The following is a 16,920-nucleotide window of genomic DNA, read 5'->3' as shown; positions in this document are numbered from 1 at the left end:
ACACAGTAAACCAGCTGCTCATCTTTGAGTCGTGATACGATGTGACCCGTGCCCACACTCAAGCTTCGGGGCCCACAGATCCTCCTGGGCCACCTGTAGCTACTTCCTCTCTGATTCCAATAATCCCCTCACCTCCCTCTCTTTCCCTGTGACTCTGGTGAACTTTGGGCAACCTGGATCATTTCTGACTTCTTTGGAGGTCCACAGGCCCTGGACTATGTCAGACACCTGTAGAGAACTTTCTGGAGTGCCTGCCAGTCCAAGACCAGCCTTCAGTTTCTATCAAACCTTCATGGCTCCAAGACAGTACAAGCCAGACCTCCAGCCCTGGCTCAGGACCATGGACAAGAGCCAGTAGGCAGGTGGTTCTCAGGGGCAGTGTTTGTTTTTTTTTCAGGGATCCTCTCTAACAAAAGCAGGCCAGCAAAAATTGTTTCTACGGAATTTGTATTGATTGGCAGCACGGCTGACCTAGGGCTGTCCCCTACATCGCTGGGCCAGAAATTTGTACAGGGGAAACCTTCTTCCTCCAAGGGGTGGCCCAGCTCAAGACTCTTTAATTTATGGGTGTCAGGTCAAGTTTCAGAGATTCACTGTCAAAACTGGATTACAACTGGGGGAGACCTGCTGCTAGGGTCAGAATGCAGCTGGCTTCAAGTCCTTTGCTCGGGCTCCAGGGAAAACTGTTTCTAGTTTCTCTGCCATCACTTTTGTGTTTTTAATCTGGGTTCTTTACTGGTTTTGGAGGTAACTTCGGCTGGCAAGTGCTTTATCAAGTATATTGGTGAAAAAGACTCGAATGATACTAAACAGACTACCTCTTTTTCTGGAGTTCCTCTTCTTTCCCTTGGTACACTTCTCCCCAGATCAGTCAGTGTGGATGAGTAACTTCTAGGGGACTCACGGTCTATTGGAAAGGACAGGGCCAGAGTGAGTATCCACTGAATCAAAAGCAGACTTGTTTAGCCATTTTCCCTGGTGGCAACTATTTACCCTTCACGTTTGGAGAGACACTGCAATGGAAAACATGGGTCTAAAACTCATGGGTAATTATAAAGTTGTGATATAAGACAAAAACAGAGCATTTTAAGAGGAAAAATGGATATTTTTCAATTTTTTCCTTTTTCCTTTTTCTGCAATACAAGATTGCAGAAGTATTATAATCATAAATATAAATATAATTGTAACATTGCTGATATAATTATACTGTAGCACCTGGTATAGACAATTTGCAGTTACAGGGATTGTTCACTTCAAAGATTTAATACTTTCTATTTCTATTCTTTTTGCCACCAGTTTATAATTACTATGATAGGGCCTGGAGAAGGTGGAGAAGGTAGCAACGACTTATAAAAACTGAAACATGCTGTGGAACAATTTAAGAACATAGTAATGAAAAAGAGAGAAAAATAAAGTATGATGATGACAGAACTATGTCATGGCCATTCTCTTCCCTCTTTCTCTCTGTTTTTAATTACTTATTGAGTCTGAAGATGGCATCTTAAAGCTTAAGGCTTAAAAGGCTATTACCTATTGCCTTCCTTTGTGCTCAACTATCTTATTAGAAAGTGAATATCTATTCCAATAAACAAAGGGATAAAAATTTTCTAAACAGAATGTGTTGCATTGGTTGCCAAATTACTTATGAACTATTGCATTGTTTTTGTTCACCTTAAAACAAAATATACATGATTAATTACATTATAAAATAATGTTTGCAAGTATCTATTAATGGTATCTTATATCGCATGCATTATACGTGGAAATGTAACTGATATTGAATAACTGGAAAAGTAGCTAATTTACTAAAACATTAGGTTATGACATGTCTCAATCAGTGAAAATTTCAAATTGTTGGCATTGATTTAGAAAATTTGAATTTACTGTTTTTGAAGCATGTCGTATAGTATAAATGAAAGCAAAGATAAATACTAATAAGATAAATTTGTGCAATGGTAACTAACAATTGGGCTATATATAGTACATTAATATGAAATCTGAATTATGTCTCTTTTTTGCCCATAGAGATTATATTCTATGCTACAAATTCTGAATTACATGAGTTTGAATCTTGTTTCTGCTACCTAATGTCTGTGTGACTTTGGTCAGATTTCTTGTCCTCTTTGGGTATTGATTTCCTCAACTGTAAAACAGTATTTACAATAATATCTATCATCTAGGTTTATGCCGTGTTAAGTAGATAATGTATGTAAAGCACTTTGCAGTGTCTGGTGCATAGAAAACTCTCTTGACAATCCAAGTTTCAGCCTGGAATATTCATTCCAGCTTCCTAAAATTTACACAGTAAACAGATGCACTTTAAGCATTAATGAAAAGAATTGGATAAAAATAGCAAAACATCCTGTGTTTTTCAGTAACGTAAACCTGAAAAAATGTCCTCTGTATTTGAATTGCTATTTGTCCTTGTGTTTCACTTTAAGGAATAATCCATCTATGAAAATGAAGTTGAGAGTCACTTTTATCCTAAATAGTCTAATTCAAATGTCAGTATAGGGTTGTTTTAGCAGAAATAGAAAATAAATTGATTAAATAATGGAAAGGAAGAGAAAATGAATACAATGAATGATGGAAATGAGACATATAGAGAGAGCTTAAAGATATATTCACAAAAATTTTATCCCAATTGTATCTTTTAAATGGAGAAAGTTATTAAACAAGTCCTATTCTCTTTTAATTGCCAATCAATTACTATATTACATATTTTGGTTTGCTTCCTGAGTGTTTTGATTTAGTATCTTCTATATAGAATGTCAGCAAATTATTTATTGAATGAATGACTATAAAGTTAATATAAGAATCAAGGAAAAGACTGTTAAACTATTGGTTTTGATTCATTTTACAACAAAAAAAGAGCTGATGCAAAGTTGTCAGTTTCTTAAGGATACTGATATTCAATTATGATTTTTGCCTTGAAATTCTTTTAAATTGGTAAAATAAGTTTAATTGGTTGTTTCTATGTAACAGTTGTTTCAACCCTAACATCAGGCTACAAAATGGTTTTCCCTTTCGATTTTGAATGAGTAAATTTTTGTGAATTGATGATCACTTTAAGCCACACATCAAGTCCAAATATCCCAGGAGCAAATGAGAACTATTCAGTAAGGCATGTTAGCACAACAAGCATTTGCTTCACAATACATAATGAATCCAAGTGGTCTCACAGCTCAAGAATGAGGAATGTAGGAATGGAAAATGAAAGAGCTGGAGGGTGGGCATCTGAACCACAAGGGAAAAGATAGAAAAGTTGATCCACCTTGGAGGCTCAGGGCACTGTCGTGGTCTTGGTGGTGGTAGTTGTTGTTGGTGTCGTCTTGGAAGGAGGCACTGTGAGGCATTCTCCCACAATCGTTCTGGTACAATGGACAATGAATAGCACCTTCTTGAGATGGTGGGTGGAAAGGCTGGTGCATGGGGCTCCTTTTTAGAGCTTTGAGTGATGAATTCCTTTCAGGAATATCTGGCAGCAGTTCACTGATAAGACGGTGCAGTATACTGTTGTCTGGCAAACTTCCCCTTCTCTTTTCAGCCTTAATTTGGTCACAGATGTCTTTAAGGGCAGAGTCCAGAGCCTCAAATACAGACGTTTTACATTTTGCCTTTTCCATCTGTTTTTTGGGACTTGGATTTTTTTTCCTCCGGAAAGGCACGGGACTGACTAGAAATGCCAGTTTAGAAAGGCCAGGGTCCGTTTCTTGTCTTCTGGGCTCTTCAGTATTTTCGTGTTTAGCTCTTTCATGTTTTAACATTGTTGTAAATCGAGTATAGGAGGCAGGGCATCTGCCTTTGCAGGAGCTGATGAGGTGCCGGTGATGGTGGTGGTGATGGTGGTGGTGATGGTGGCTGGATCCATAAAAACTTTCAGAGGATGTGAAAGAAAAGTGATCAAAATCACTCTCACTGCAAAAGGACGATCCTTCTACATGAATGTAATCACTGTGGTCAGACACAACTCCATCCTGGTCACTATCAGAAAACTCCATATGAGTTCTCGGCTGCTCATCACTGGTGACTTCAATGTGGATCGGCACCAGGGTTTTAGACTTGTAGCTTCGTTGTACCTGAGAAGGGGGTCTACTTTGATTTTCTTCCTCCAGCAAAGACTCAATGGAAAATCGCCTTTGGGGACATAAACCATTTTGTTGTGGTTCTAGGGTTACAGGAGATAACATTTCACCTCCTAAATTTGGCATGGATTTTGACTTCTGAATCAACTTTTCAAATTCAGAAATGCGGGTGGGTACCATGTCCCTGGGCACCTCCTCAGTGGAGGACTGGCTGCATCCATGGAGCAGGCCCTCGTGTTGCTGCTCCTTTTCATACTGCATTATTCTTGACTTTACAGAGCAAATCACCTCTGAGTTCATTAAATCCTTGCGGTTGATGCGGTGCATTTTCTTGTACAATTTCAGGAACCCTGGGGCGTCGTGGGCTGACCTGTGTCGGAGCCTTGATCTGCTATTACTGTGGCCCTCCTGGATGTAGGGGGAAGCCCATGTTACGGGGCAGCTCTCCTTGGAGTCCTCTTCACATAACAGAGAACCCATACTTTCTGACTTGGCTTTCGGATCAGGAAAACTATCGCAGTCATCGTTTAAAAGGTCATCACAGCTACGGGATTTGATTTTGGGGGAAACCATTTCTTCAGTGCTGCTCCAGATCTCTGCGTTTTGCCGGGCCATTTGCCAGCCATTTTTGAAAGTAATGGCCCTCTGTGAGTCATGTGGGATGTCCAAATGCTGTCTGTAAGTGTTACAGTAATCTAACTCATGGGAGGGGTTGCCGTTGAGCCCTGAGTAACTGCAAAGGGATGGACATATTTTGCTATCGTCCCCACCTTTTATTCCAGGGCAGCGTGGTGGAAGAGAGATGTTGGAGAAGTTAAAAGGCTCATAAACAGGAGAGCATGTCAGTTAGCATCAGATAGCACAGCAAAGAGAAAGCAGTTAGTGGAGTTTAATCTAGACACTGATTGTTATACGTGTAGCTTCAACTTTAGAGGAAAAAGCCTAATTCTAAAGCAAGGCAATACTTTGGCCATAAATGTAGCTTTGCAGATGATAGTTAACAAAACCATGTATAAAAAGTAACTGGTGTCGCTAATACTCCTATTTCTATTGCATATTTCATCCATCTTTCTGCAAATATGGTATTCAAAAATCCAGTAGTGCCTTGTAAGCTAATAGCATGACCTGGTAGTGACTTAAAGGTTTTGTAATTAATATCAAAAATGCTATAGATGTAAACATCTTAATAGGGTCAGGATTTGAATCTTATTTGATTTATAATAATAAAGAGGTAAAGAGTAACCTATAAATTTACATTTAATTAATACTCCCATAACCGTATCAAATAATTTTTCATGGGCATTAGAGAGAAAAAGCTATAAGACAAAATATTTTCCCAAATTGCAAAATCAAGTTCAGTTGCTGTGAACTATTGCTGCTAATATTTTTCTAAGAAAAAAACCCAACTAGCACCTCTTTAAACAAATGAATTTACCTCTTTAATTTCTCTACCTTCAACCTCTTATTAGGCAGTTTCCCGTAAGGATAACTGGATATAATGTAAAACTTTCATCAGAGGTAAATGCACTTGCTTTTTTCCAGGAAGGGTCTTTTTAAAAAATCATTTGCAATATAATAACCTAACCCTGACATCAATTTCAAATATCTATGGAAATAGTCTTTTCTTTTGTGTTGCTGAGTTAATTAATAAATGAGAGGCCAAATTACATCTGATGGGACATTTTCTTCTTAGAAATAAGCCTAGTGGAGGAAAATAGCTCTATTGACAGCTCCTGCCTTCTCCAAATTCTTCAAAACTAGATAAGCACATTAAGTAGCTATGTAGTATTTGAGAAAGGAAGTTGACTTAACACCCCCTAGGATAAAAACAAATATCTAAATTAATCAGAACCCTTTTAACTTTTGGGTGGTATACAAGCATAATGAGTTAGTGGCATTTCATGACCTATTGGTTTCCTTGGGATATTTGTTTCTATAAATGAGTAGAATCTGATACGGGTACTTCTGTTAATTTGAGGAATGGGATAGTGAAAGGGGATCCCTCCCTGTGAATCTCCCAGTAAGTAGTCACAGCTTTACTAGGCCACGGACAAGAGCTAGCACCTCCTGCCTATCCAGAGCCCAATCATCAAAACCAAAAATCTTTTGCACACAGACCAGCTAACTCTTAGCTTTAATTCCATGTGGCAACACTTTCAGTGCCTACATTCAATATGTGTAGCTGAATCTCTGCTACTTTATGGAAACTTCAGTTACAGCTCACTTTCTCACACACTTCAAATTTCTTCTCTCTTATGTTTCAACCCCAGAGGATTGGAGGAGACCCTGAGTCCCCAAATCCTAGGTACCTATGGATACTGGTTCATTCCTAGTTCTCTATCTTGGGAATATTCCTGTTACAGCTGCAGTAATGTGTAACTAAACAGAGACTTGAAGGAGTGACATCTTCCTTTCAACACAATGTCTGTCTCCTCTCTATTTCTCTGGAAATAGAGAAGCTGCAGTAATGTGTAACTAAACAGAGACTTGAAGGAGTGACATCTTCCTTTCAACACAATTCACTACATTTCCAGAGAGGAGACAGGCCATACAGAAAATTGGCTTGGTGATATCTAAACTTTACAATTATGGCCTGAAACCCGTTAGTTCTTACTTAGTGGACTGTTTTGAATTGAACACTATGTTACATGCAGAACATGGATATTCTACTGTATGTATGAATATTGACCAAAATATAAAGCAAGTGATTAAAGAAACAACTTTCATAGGTTAGACAAACTTTTGTCTAGAATTAAATAATTAAAAAAATCCAAAACCAATTTATGTTTTAGGCAACAACGTTCTCTGTTGCTACTTCTAGTTTCTATTCTATATATCTGATTAATTTTTCTAGTTGTAGTAACATTAGAAAATGTTGACAATATGCAAATGTTCGGAAATGTAATCTTTTAATAGCCTGACAATACAATATTTGATACTTTAAATTTGTTCCAGAAAACACACACAATATATTTGGAGAAAAGAAAGCATTAACAGATGATGAGTCCTTTAAGCCACTCAAATGGTTCACCATCCTGATTTAGTCTGTGTATAAAGAAAGCTATTGTTCTGAAACTATATTTTATTTAAGACACTATTTACATGCTAACTATTTCTGGGTAGTTATCATTGGACCAGCTCTCCCAAAGTTAAAACTTAAACTAGTAAATTGTTTATATGTCATTTATTGCTGCTCACCTTTTGCTCTTGATGGGGAAGAAGGAGAAGAACTAATGAAGGACTTTGTCAGGGTGGTGCTTGATCCTGGGAGGTCTGCTCGACCTGGGCTAGTTCTGCTTGCAGTTGGATCCCCCAAGCCCCTCGGTTGCCCCACTGCAGGCTCGCTCTTCCTCCTTTTCCTGAAGTCACTGGCCATGCTTGCAGAACTGAAAGAAAGAATCAGCTTCAGTTTGGTTGGTGTTGCAGGGGGTTCAACTTTGAATCAGAAAGACTAGTGGAAGGTGCTGGTGGCCATGGTATGCCTCTTATCCCCCATCCCCCAAACTGCATTCTTAGGAATTCATTCCTTCATATTAAAAACTATTTCTTTATAATCATCTCTTTGAAAATTAATAGACTCATCTGCAAACAGTGACAGTTTCACATCTTCCTTTGCAATTTGTATTTCTTTTACTTCTTTATCTTGTTTGATTGCTGTGGCTAGGACTTCCTAGACTTTATTTTTTTAGAGCAGTTTTTTTTTAAATCTTAAATTATTTTAGAGCAGTTTTATGTTTACAGAAAAATTGATTGGAAAGTACAGAGAGTTCCCATATACTCCCTTTCCCTTGCACACATTTTCTCCTGTTATTGACATCTTCTGTTAGTGTGGTACATTTCTTACAGTTGATGAATCATATCGATATATTATCATTAAATGTAATTAAAGTCCATTGTTCATATTAGGGTTCATGTTTTCTGTTGAACATCCTATGGGTTTGAAAAATGTATGATGACATGTGTCCCTCATTACTGTATCATATAGAGTAGTGTCATTGCCATAAAAGTCACCTGAACTCTACCTCTTCATCCCTCCCTCCCTGTGAACACATGGTGACAACTGATCTTTTTACTGTCTCTAGTTTTACCTTTCCCAGAATGTCATATATTTGGAACCAACAGTATGTACCCTTTTTAGATTGGCTTCTTTCATTAGCAACGTGCTCTTAAGGTTCCTCCATGTCCTTTTGTTGCTGGATAGCACATTTCTTTTTATTATTGAATAATATTCCATTTTATGGATGTACCACAGTTTGTTTATCCATTCACTTATTGAAGGACGCCTTGGTTTGCTTCCAATTTTTGGCAATTATGAATAAAGCTACTATAAACATTCATGTACAGGTTTTTGTATGAACATAATCACCTTTTAAAGTAAAAATTTTATTAGTGTAATATTTTGTTACTGACAATTCAGTGTTAGGATTTGTACCATACATCTTTTCTCTATACAGAACAGTTGCAACAACATGAACATATCCGGAGGAGGGATGCCAAAATGGAGGAAAGGATTGGAAAAAAGGAGGAAATCTGGTAAGACCAATTTTTCTTACCTCGAGCTTTCCCTATGGCTTTTCCTAATAATCTTAACTTTAAAAAACTTACACTGCAATTCCAACATTTTTCTGTTTAAATGATGAATGACCAATAATCTGGTCATCAAATAAACTATTAGAGTCCTTTTACCCGGTTATATTAAAAGGTGTCGACAGTCTGTAAGGGCAGGGACTTTTTATCATGGTTCTGGATCTGAGTGTAATATCATTTAAGACAAACATTAGTGAACGAACATATACCTCACATAGCATGCTGTCTGTCAAATCATTAGATAAAATTCCACCACCACCAGCAGCAACAGCACACCAGCTCCTATGAACCAGCAGTATGCTATGTGCTTTACTGTCATTATTGTCTTACACAGCATGCACAGCAACCGCTGAGCTATGTGCTGTTGTCACTGTTTTACAAATGAATAAATGTAACCTGCAAGCTTTGCAAGTATAGAGGTGGAGCCAGACCTCAGAATTTGTCTGCATTCTTCTAAAGAAGACACCCATGTTCGCCCGGACCTATTTTTGCTGTCATTATCCTGTCACATGAGTGTCTGTGTGTCTCTACGTAAATCCTTAGATCAGATTAGAACTAACTAAAATTCAAACATTTTAGGTGCATACATAATTGTAAAAGATATAAAAGAAGGGGTTCAGGGAGCTCCTTTCTCAGTGACGTTAATGCTGTTGAATGGCACTCATGAAACCAATGTACAAAGGACCCAGTTTACTTTTCCATTTATGTTGATAGAAATCTGTAGAAGGGCAAATTATTGTTGTATAAATATTTGTTGTTGATGATATGATATGGCTGGGAGTTTGCATTATTCATTATTGTCATTCTACTGTGTCTGAACTTCTGTAATATTTTAAAGTAAGAGTGATATTTAAAGCCTACGAACAGAACTTGCCTTGGTAGACTCTTAGGGCAGTTAGGACGTACAAGTTATTTTGGTTCGATTCTACTTTGTCCTTTGCCAACTGTGTAAACTTCGTATGTTATGGAGCCCAAGTTTCAGTTTACTAGAGATAAAATCTTAGGGATTGAGTATGTTTCTGTACTTAGAATGCCTGATATATAATAAGTTCTCATTTATCAGTTGTAACAGCATTCCTGATTTGTGTGGTCAGAGTATAATGAACAAACATATGTAGAACATAATTTATAAAATTTTTTCTTGTTGGTCAGAGTATAATGAACAAACATATGTAGAACATAATTTATAAAATTTTTTCTAACTTATCACAGTTTTTTCAAATATGTCATCACATCATCTAACAATGTTGAAAATTAGATGTTTATTATCCTTATCTAAAGAGAAGAAAACTGGGTATGGAGGAGACAGGGAAGGCAAGAATTTCTCAGCCTGTAATGGAATCTAGAATTATTTTACTTAATTTTTATACATTCTTGAATATGGTCATATAAAGTGATGCAGAAATAAGTTAAAACAACTTCATGAATTATGGTGCTTAAAATAAAGATGAGGGATACATAATTTTTCATTTCTATTTCACTGAAAAAGAAACCACTAGTATAGAATATCCTGGTTGCATAATAATGAGACTCTTACCTAGTGGGTCTTTCCAGGCTCCTGTCTATAGAGGACTGATACAAGGAGGCCTGTTAAGATAGAAAGATAATTCCATGAAAATTTTTACCATAGCAAAATTTTGTTTGTCCCTGGATATTATATTAGGTATCCTAAAAAGAATACTGTCATAATTGAGATTAAAAATACCATTTATTTGGGGCATTAAAATGTTTTCCCAAAGAGAAATCATGCAACCTAATTTCCACTTTCTTCTTATCTACTTCTTCTGATATACAGTCATCCCTTGTGGTATCTGATGGGAATTGGTTCCAGGACCTCGCCAAGGATACCAAAATCTGAGGATGCTCAAGTCCCTCATATACAATGGCGTACTATTTGCATATAACCTACCCACATCCTTCCGTAAATTATCTCTAGATTAATTATAATACCTAATACAATGTAAATGCTATGGAAATAGTTGCTGGCGTGGAAAATTCAAGTTTTGCTTTTGGGAAATTTCTGGAATTTTTGGGGGGAGAATATTTTTGTCCCTAAGTTGGTTGAATCTGTGAATGTGGAACCCACAGATATGGAGGGTCGACTGTACAGCATCGCTCTTCTCCGTGTAACTTAAAATATTCATAAATCAAACATTGCCTGAGGGGGAAAAAGAAAAATCAATAACCACTTCTTCATGTATAAAAGGACTATAAATAGAAATTTCTTACATAAAGGAACGGTTCGATGTTTAAAGAAATATTTGTAGTCTTCAATACTTATAAAACATAACCTTCTTTATAAATTTTTGTCATGTTGCCAGGTGTTTTGGGTTTTTTTTTTGTGGTACTTGGGCCTCTCACTGTTGTGGCCTCTCCCGTTGCGGAGCACAGGCTCCGGACGCGCAGGCTCAGCGGCCATGGCTCACGGGCCCAGCCGCTCCATGGCATGTGGGACCTTCCTGGACCGGGGCACGAACCCGTGTCCCCTGCATCGGCAGGCGAACTCTCAACCACTGTGCTACCAGGGAAGCCCTGCAGTGTGTTATTTTTATGTAGACATAAAATGTAAGCAGAACTTCTTTCATCTGTCAACGTAGACATGACTTTTTAATAAAAACAATAGAATTTGGTTTGAAATTAAACTAGACTACCTGGTCCTTAAATCAGGTACAGATTTATATCTTTGAAATTAGTTATGTTCAGGGTTAGTTTAAAATAAATGATTTTATGAACCAGAATATAACCTTTTTTTAGAAAAGTGTACTTTTAACATTTTAGTCAGAAAATCAGCTCTCAGTTATCCATGGTTTTAGGGACAAAGAAAAATAGATTATACAAATTGATAAATAATTCCAAATGCTTCTTTTACACACCATTTTCATACTTCTTCATTCTGAACAATACAGTGAAACAGATATTAAACAAAAATGTTAGATATGAATTTGAGATGAAAGTAGTTGTGGTATGATGTATGATGTCTAGGATGTATAGGGAAATGCCTATCAAGTATATATATATACACACACACACACACACACACACACACACACACAATCCCCCTTATGCATAACTCTAAAATTGCTTCTATTAACTAATATTTTCATTTTTACTGAATGAGAATGGAATTGCCCCAAAACAAACAAAAGCATCTCTCTGAAAGAGAATATTACCCTCTCTTTTCTCTAGACAGAGAAAAGCGTATTATAATACTTTTAGTTCCTGTAAAACATTTAGATTCTGAATTTCTCAATAAATATAAAGATAGAAAAAAATTGGTCTGCTAATCGGATAAGTTTACATGACTATTTTAACTTGCTACTCTGAATTGGACACTGGAAAGGTGGAAAGATAAATACTAAATAAGAAGGATGGAAAACAAGTAAATAAATAAAACCAGACAATTATATTCTCATTTTGAAATATTAATTCTACATGTTTGCAGAAGAGCAACACCAAAGAGCCTCAGAGCACTGCCACCTGTGTGGCTCGCAGCTTTCATGGGACATCCAACCACAAACCACAGTTGGCTATCAAAAAGTATCCATTGTGGAACACTCTTAGAATACCCCTAGAGTGATCTGAAATTTTGAATCACCAGCTAAATGATTTTGAATCATGAGCCTAAACAATACTGTAATATGAAATAAAACATAGTGTAAGAAGTGAAGGCTCTATACTGATAAATTAATTGTGTTTTAGACTTAGGCTAAGAAACTACAATTACTCCTCCTTGTGCTGGTTTCCACAACCTAAAATAAACTGAAACCAGTATTGTGATGTGTGTTCAAAGGAAAGGTTCAGTATTAAATTATAAGGAAACAATAAAAAGTCTAGATAGACGACTAAGAGAAAACCTTATATGATAAGTATATGAATAGTACTCATTCTGAAATGGAAATTGTCTCCAGAAAGGAGGTAGCTATTTTGCCTATTATGATCTACTGAGTATTTACATATTACCATTATTTTAATACACCTAAATGAAGGTCATTTAAATAAAATACAGACACTGAATTGCTCTTTCTGCTATGTGATCATGTGATTAAACTTTGCTTAAAAGTCCTTAATTGTTCCTTATTTATGCCAGCTTCTCACTTATATTTATGGATTAAAAAGTATGTTATTCATGGCATATACTAGGCAATTGATAAATGGTAGCTAAGATAATGTCTAATCAATTACAAATTTTACAGAAATGTTTTACATAAGGTTATTAGAGACAGAATCCAGTACCTTATCAGAGGAGTTTTTAACACTGAAAAACCATGATGTGAAGTTAATAATATAGTTAATATGCTATCAGAACATACAGCACCCCCTTCTCAATCCCTAAGAGATAATGCAAAATCAGTTTACCATCAGCAAAGTCCTTCTTTATGTGATTTTTTTTTGCCACTACCGTTAACATTACAGAATGCATAGAATTAAGTTTCTACTATTTTTATCCCAAGGATTATTGTGTAACGTTAATTATAGAAATGTATTTCACAGAAATTAATGGTTAATAAGAAATAGTATTAAGTAAATAATTTGTTTCTAAAAGATTTGAGCTCTAAATATATCTTTTGGAATTGCTAAGAAGTATGGTATAAAGGAAATAGCACTGAAGTGAAGGTTAAGAGATCTGTTTTTTATTTTTAATTTGCCACCATATTATCATCTGATTTTGGACATGTTTCTTAAAATAGTTGGACTCTACTTTTCTTGACTGAAAAATGAGTGAGTTAGACATGGCGATCTCTAACTCCATTTCAGTTCTCAATGAACTAACTGTCTTAAAAATATTTCCAAGGAAATATCTGACCAAGATATCTGAGAGAAATATCTGACCAAATTGAATTCCAAAGTAAATTTTTTGGCTGTTCATATGTTGAAATGATACCCTTTCTTCAGATCTAGAGGTAACATGACACACAGAATAGAACTGCTTGTTGTATTTGATTTTCTTCAGATTATACACCTATCTACAGAAAATAAGCCTTTAAAAATGATTGAATTCAATAACCCAGAATGTTTCTGGTTACTCTATTTTACTTTTTATTTAATATATAAATATTTCAACACTTCTCTGTTTTAACATACACTGTGATGCATACCTCAGGTGAAATAATTTGGAATTGCAAATTGGTCTAGAAAGTTGGGTATTTCCTCCTGAGACTGTGCCTGCAATTCCAGTTGTCACCATCGTGTGTCAGTAGTATATCCTGCAGCATAGGTATTCTACTAGTTTTGTTTTCTAGTTGCACATATTTAACTGAGTTAAGACTTTTCAATGAAAATATTTATTTTTCATACTCTCTTTGACTAATTCAAATAACACTTTACATTGCCAGGCATAATTTTTTTTTCTTTTTTTTACCTACCAGATTGTCATGAGCATTCCTATACAGAGATGGAAAATGCATTTCATCTCATGTGCCAGTGATAATCTATTAGAGTGGCTGCCTGGATTATAGCATTGAGAAGGATTAGTAATGTCTGCCAAGGGTGTCTGACTGGGAAGTTGTGACATGTGTGCCAGTTATTTGTCAGCCCTATTCTTGATTTTTTCTGATGCTAAAGTCCACAAATTGTATTTAGGAAAATGAAAGAATTAAAATAAATTTTAGGAATATGTGAGGCATAGAAATCTGATTATCTAAGAATATAAACTGTCATTCTACACCTCCAAGCATGATGATAAAACGGCTCTGAAGAGATTTCTAGCAGTATTTTACTCAGTCTAATCAAATATATGCACTAACACTACTAATTTTGCTTTTTGATTATCACACTCCTGCATACCAGGATGCATTGCATAGGTCACCTGAAAGTAATGATCGGAATGATTCTTCACCTATGTTTCAGAAAGAGCCAACAATTTTGGTATAATTAATGTCCAAGCAATGATACTGGATACAATCTAGTGATGCAAAGACAGATTTTCAAAAACAGCTTAGACACTTTAGCGAATTGTAAAACACGGATGTTCAGAATCACAGTAACAGGTCCTAAGAGAGAAATCTGAAAAAGAGAATAATTTGTTTTTACCTCATTGGAAACACCAGAAGAATGATCTTGAACATAGTCCAGAGCCTTTTTAGGAGGCTGGGTGTAGATGCACCACATAAGCAGAAGTGTAGAGATGGAATGGAGGAGAATCAATGGCAGCAAGGAATGAACATGTGGAAAAGGTGACAACAGTTAGAAATTGAGCGCTGACAGTATCAGATACACATATAGAGTGACATGAATAGAGCAAAATGGGGGTAGCCCAGGAGGAAGAGTGCGATGTTTGTAAATATTCTCAAGCACTGGGCAAAATTACTAGTGATTTGATTAGTATATTTATAAACTCATTTCATCAAATCAAAATTAGCACTCCTAGTCTCTAGCCACGGAGGAATGCAAGGTACATTAAAAAAACACCGAAGGAGCAGGTGGATAGCATGCTGGTGAGTTTCCATGTGTGGCCTGAAAATGATTGTAGAAAAATGCTGATAATTTAGGCTCAAAACAGCAATTGGTCCTATCCCTATAAACTGTCTAATCAGCAAAAACAACACATATAAATTAAAGCTAGGGAATTTTTTTTCTCTAAAGTAAAATGCATTTATGTGAATACTTGGATTCAAATTAGGAAAAATATTCTTCCTATTAGTTATAGAAATTCTAAAAATATTACTTGGTTTATACTCATTTACAGTCACTTTTGATCCAGTTCAATAAGACACAATGAATCTAACCAAGTCTCCTTTGCATTTTAGGGGACAAAAGGGACTAACTACTCTGACCACCTAGTATATAATATATGGTCAGTATATGACTGTATAAATCAGTCTATGACATGACAAAAGAAAGATTGTACTCTCTGACCTTTAATAAAACTTCTGTGCAGTGTATTCGCTATGATCTTTAAGTGTTTAAAATTCAGAAACACCAAGTGAGAGTATAAAAACTATGTAACTGACAGACATCAAATGCATTGCTGTCGGCAGCTGCAGTTCCCCAGTAAAGCCCGAGTTAATAAAGGAAATTGTTATTTGAAGCTTGGGCTGATGCTTTATCCCAAACAGATTAAGCAGTTCTCGTAAGGTCCACCTTTGGTGGAGGTCTGGGGACTAGAGGAGTTGTGGTGGTTTTCAGTAGCAGGAGGAGAAATCAAGGTCCACAGGGTTTCCTTGTTTTTCCTTTTCCTTATATCCCTAAGAGCAAATGAGACATTTTATAGTGGGGATATTCTGGCAGTATATTATAGTGGGGATGTGCCAGAAGTTTTTGTTTTTTTGATAGGTCTGAGTTTAGCTTCTGACTCTGCCGCAAATTACTTAACCCCTCTGGCCTCCGGCTTCTTACTGGAGGGACGTTGTGAGGACTCAGATCATTAGTATGGAACCCAGCCCTCTCCAGGTGCTTGGTGATTCCTCAGCAAATAGGAGCTATCATAATAGTAAGTTTTATTATTGTAAATTTCACAGTGCTTTTCTGATTCAGCTAGATCCAAATGGACTGTAAACAAATACAAATCTTCTATAAATCTGTAACAATTGTCTGAGTATTCTAGGACAGATACTATCTCAACATTTTGAATCTGTAACCAATCAGATATAAAATAATCTAATGCATGATTTGGGGGGAAAGAAAAACTATATAGGAAGTGTCTGACATGTTTAAATGTTTGGTAGAGAAGTGAATGCGGGATAAGCTGTACCAAATTTGTGTGTGTAGAATATACTTTTTTCAGAGTATTTTTGGTGTACATAGTATTCAGCTTTCGTTCTCTAAATGACACCTATCTCTTCTGATAACGATATGTTTTATAAATCAAACAACATTCTCCTAATCGTTTTATATTAACAGTCTAGCCTCACTTACCGGGCGTCCAAACTCCAGTTCTGAAAAGAATTTATACCAGGGCTCATTTTCTAAATCTATGTCATCTGGATTTATGCGATCAGTCTGGAGCAGATGTGAAGGAAAAGGGAAGGAAAAGTCACACTGAGCTAAGTGAGGGCAACGCTGTGAGGCATGAAAAACACACACATTCGCACACAAACATGCATCAACTCTCACCCAACAAATCTCAGCCAGAGAGAACAAAGGAAGTAAAGTAAAATGGGCAAAATTAGGATATGAAGATGAGCTTTGATGGCATCACTTAGGCCCCTAGTTATTTTCTCCGCCATCATTTCTAGTTTTCTCCTTAGCTTGATGCATAAACTATGACAAACTCTCTGTGACAGTGAGATTGAGCATTGATAGCACAGCA

General features: G+C 36.3%; 1 protein-coding gene across 11 annotated transcripts in view; it reads right to left on the bottom strand.

Annotated features, from left to right (window-relative positions):
• SORBS2 (sorbin and SH3 domain containing 2) overlaps positions 1-16,920 on the bottom strand; it is a 99,713-nt gene that overhangs the window by 28,808 nt on the left and 53,985 nt on the right. For 4 of the 11 annotated variants that reach the window (XM_028481767.2, XM_028481769.2, XM_028481773.2 and 1 more), the window contains exons 15-19: positions 16,527-16,610; positions 14,703-14,759; positions 10,210-10,259; positions 7,284-7,471; positions 819-907 (exon numbers count right to left, since the gene is read on the bottom strand). In XM_028481767.2, coding sequence (XP_028337568.1) covers positions 819-907; positions 7,284-7,471; positions 10,210-10,259; positions 14,703-14,759; positions 16,527-16,610 — 468 coding nt within the window. Of the gene's footprint in view, positions 1-818; positions 908-3,274; positions 4,856-7,283; positions 7,472-10,209; positions 10,260-14,702; positions 14,760-16,526; positions 16,611-16,920 lie in introns of all 11 variants that reach the window. The other 7 variants (XM_028481768.2, XM_028481771.2, XM_055081315.1 and 4 more) reach the window with 3 other exon arrangements.

Source organism: Physeter macrocephalus, chromosome 20 (genome assembly GCF_002837175.3).
Source record: "Physeter macrocephalus isolate SW-GA chromosome 20, ASM283717v5, whole genome shotgun sequence".
Taxonomy (NCBI): domain Eukaryota; kingdom Metazoa; phylum Chordata; class Mammalia; order Artiodactyla; family Physeteridae; genus Physeter; species Physeter macrocephalus.
Note: the sequence above shows the minus strand (reverse complement) of the source record. Positions and strands in the feature narration are given on the sequence as shown.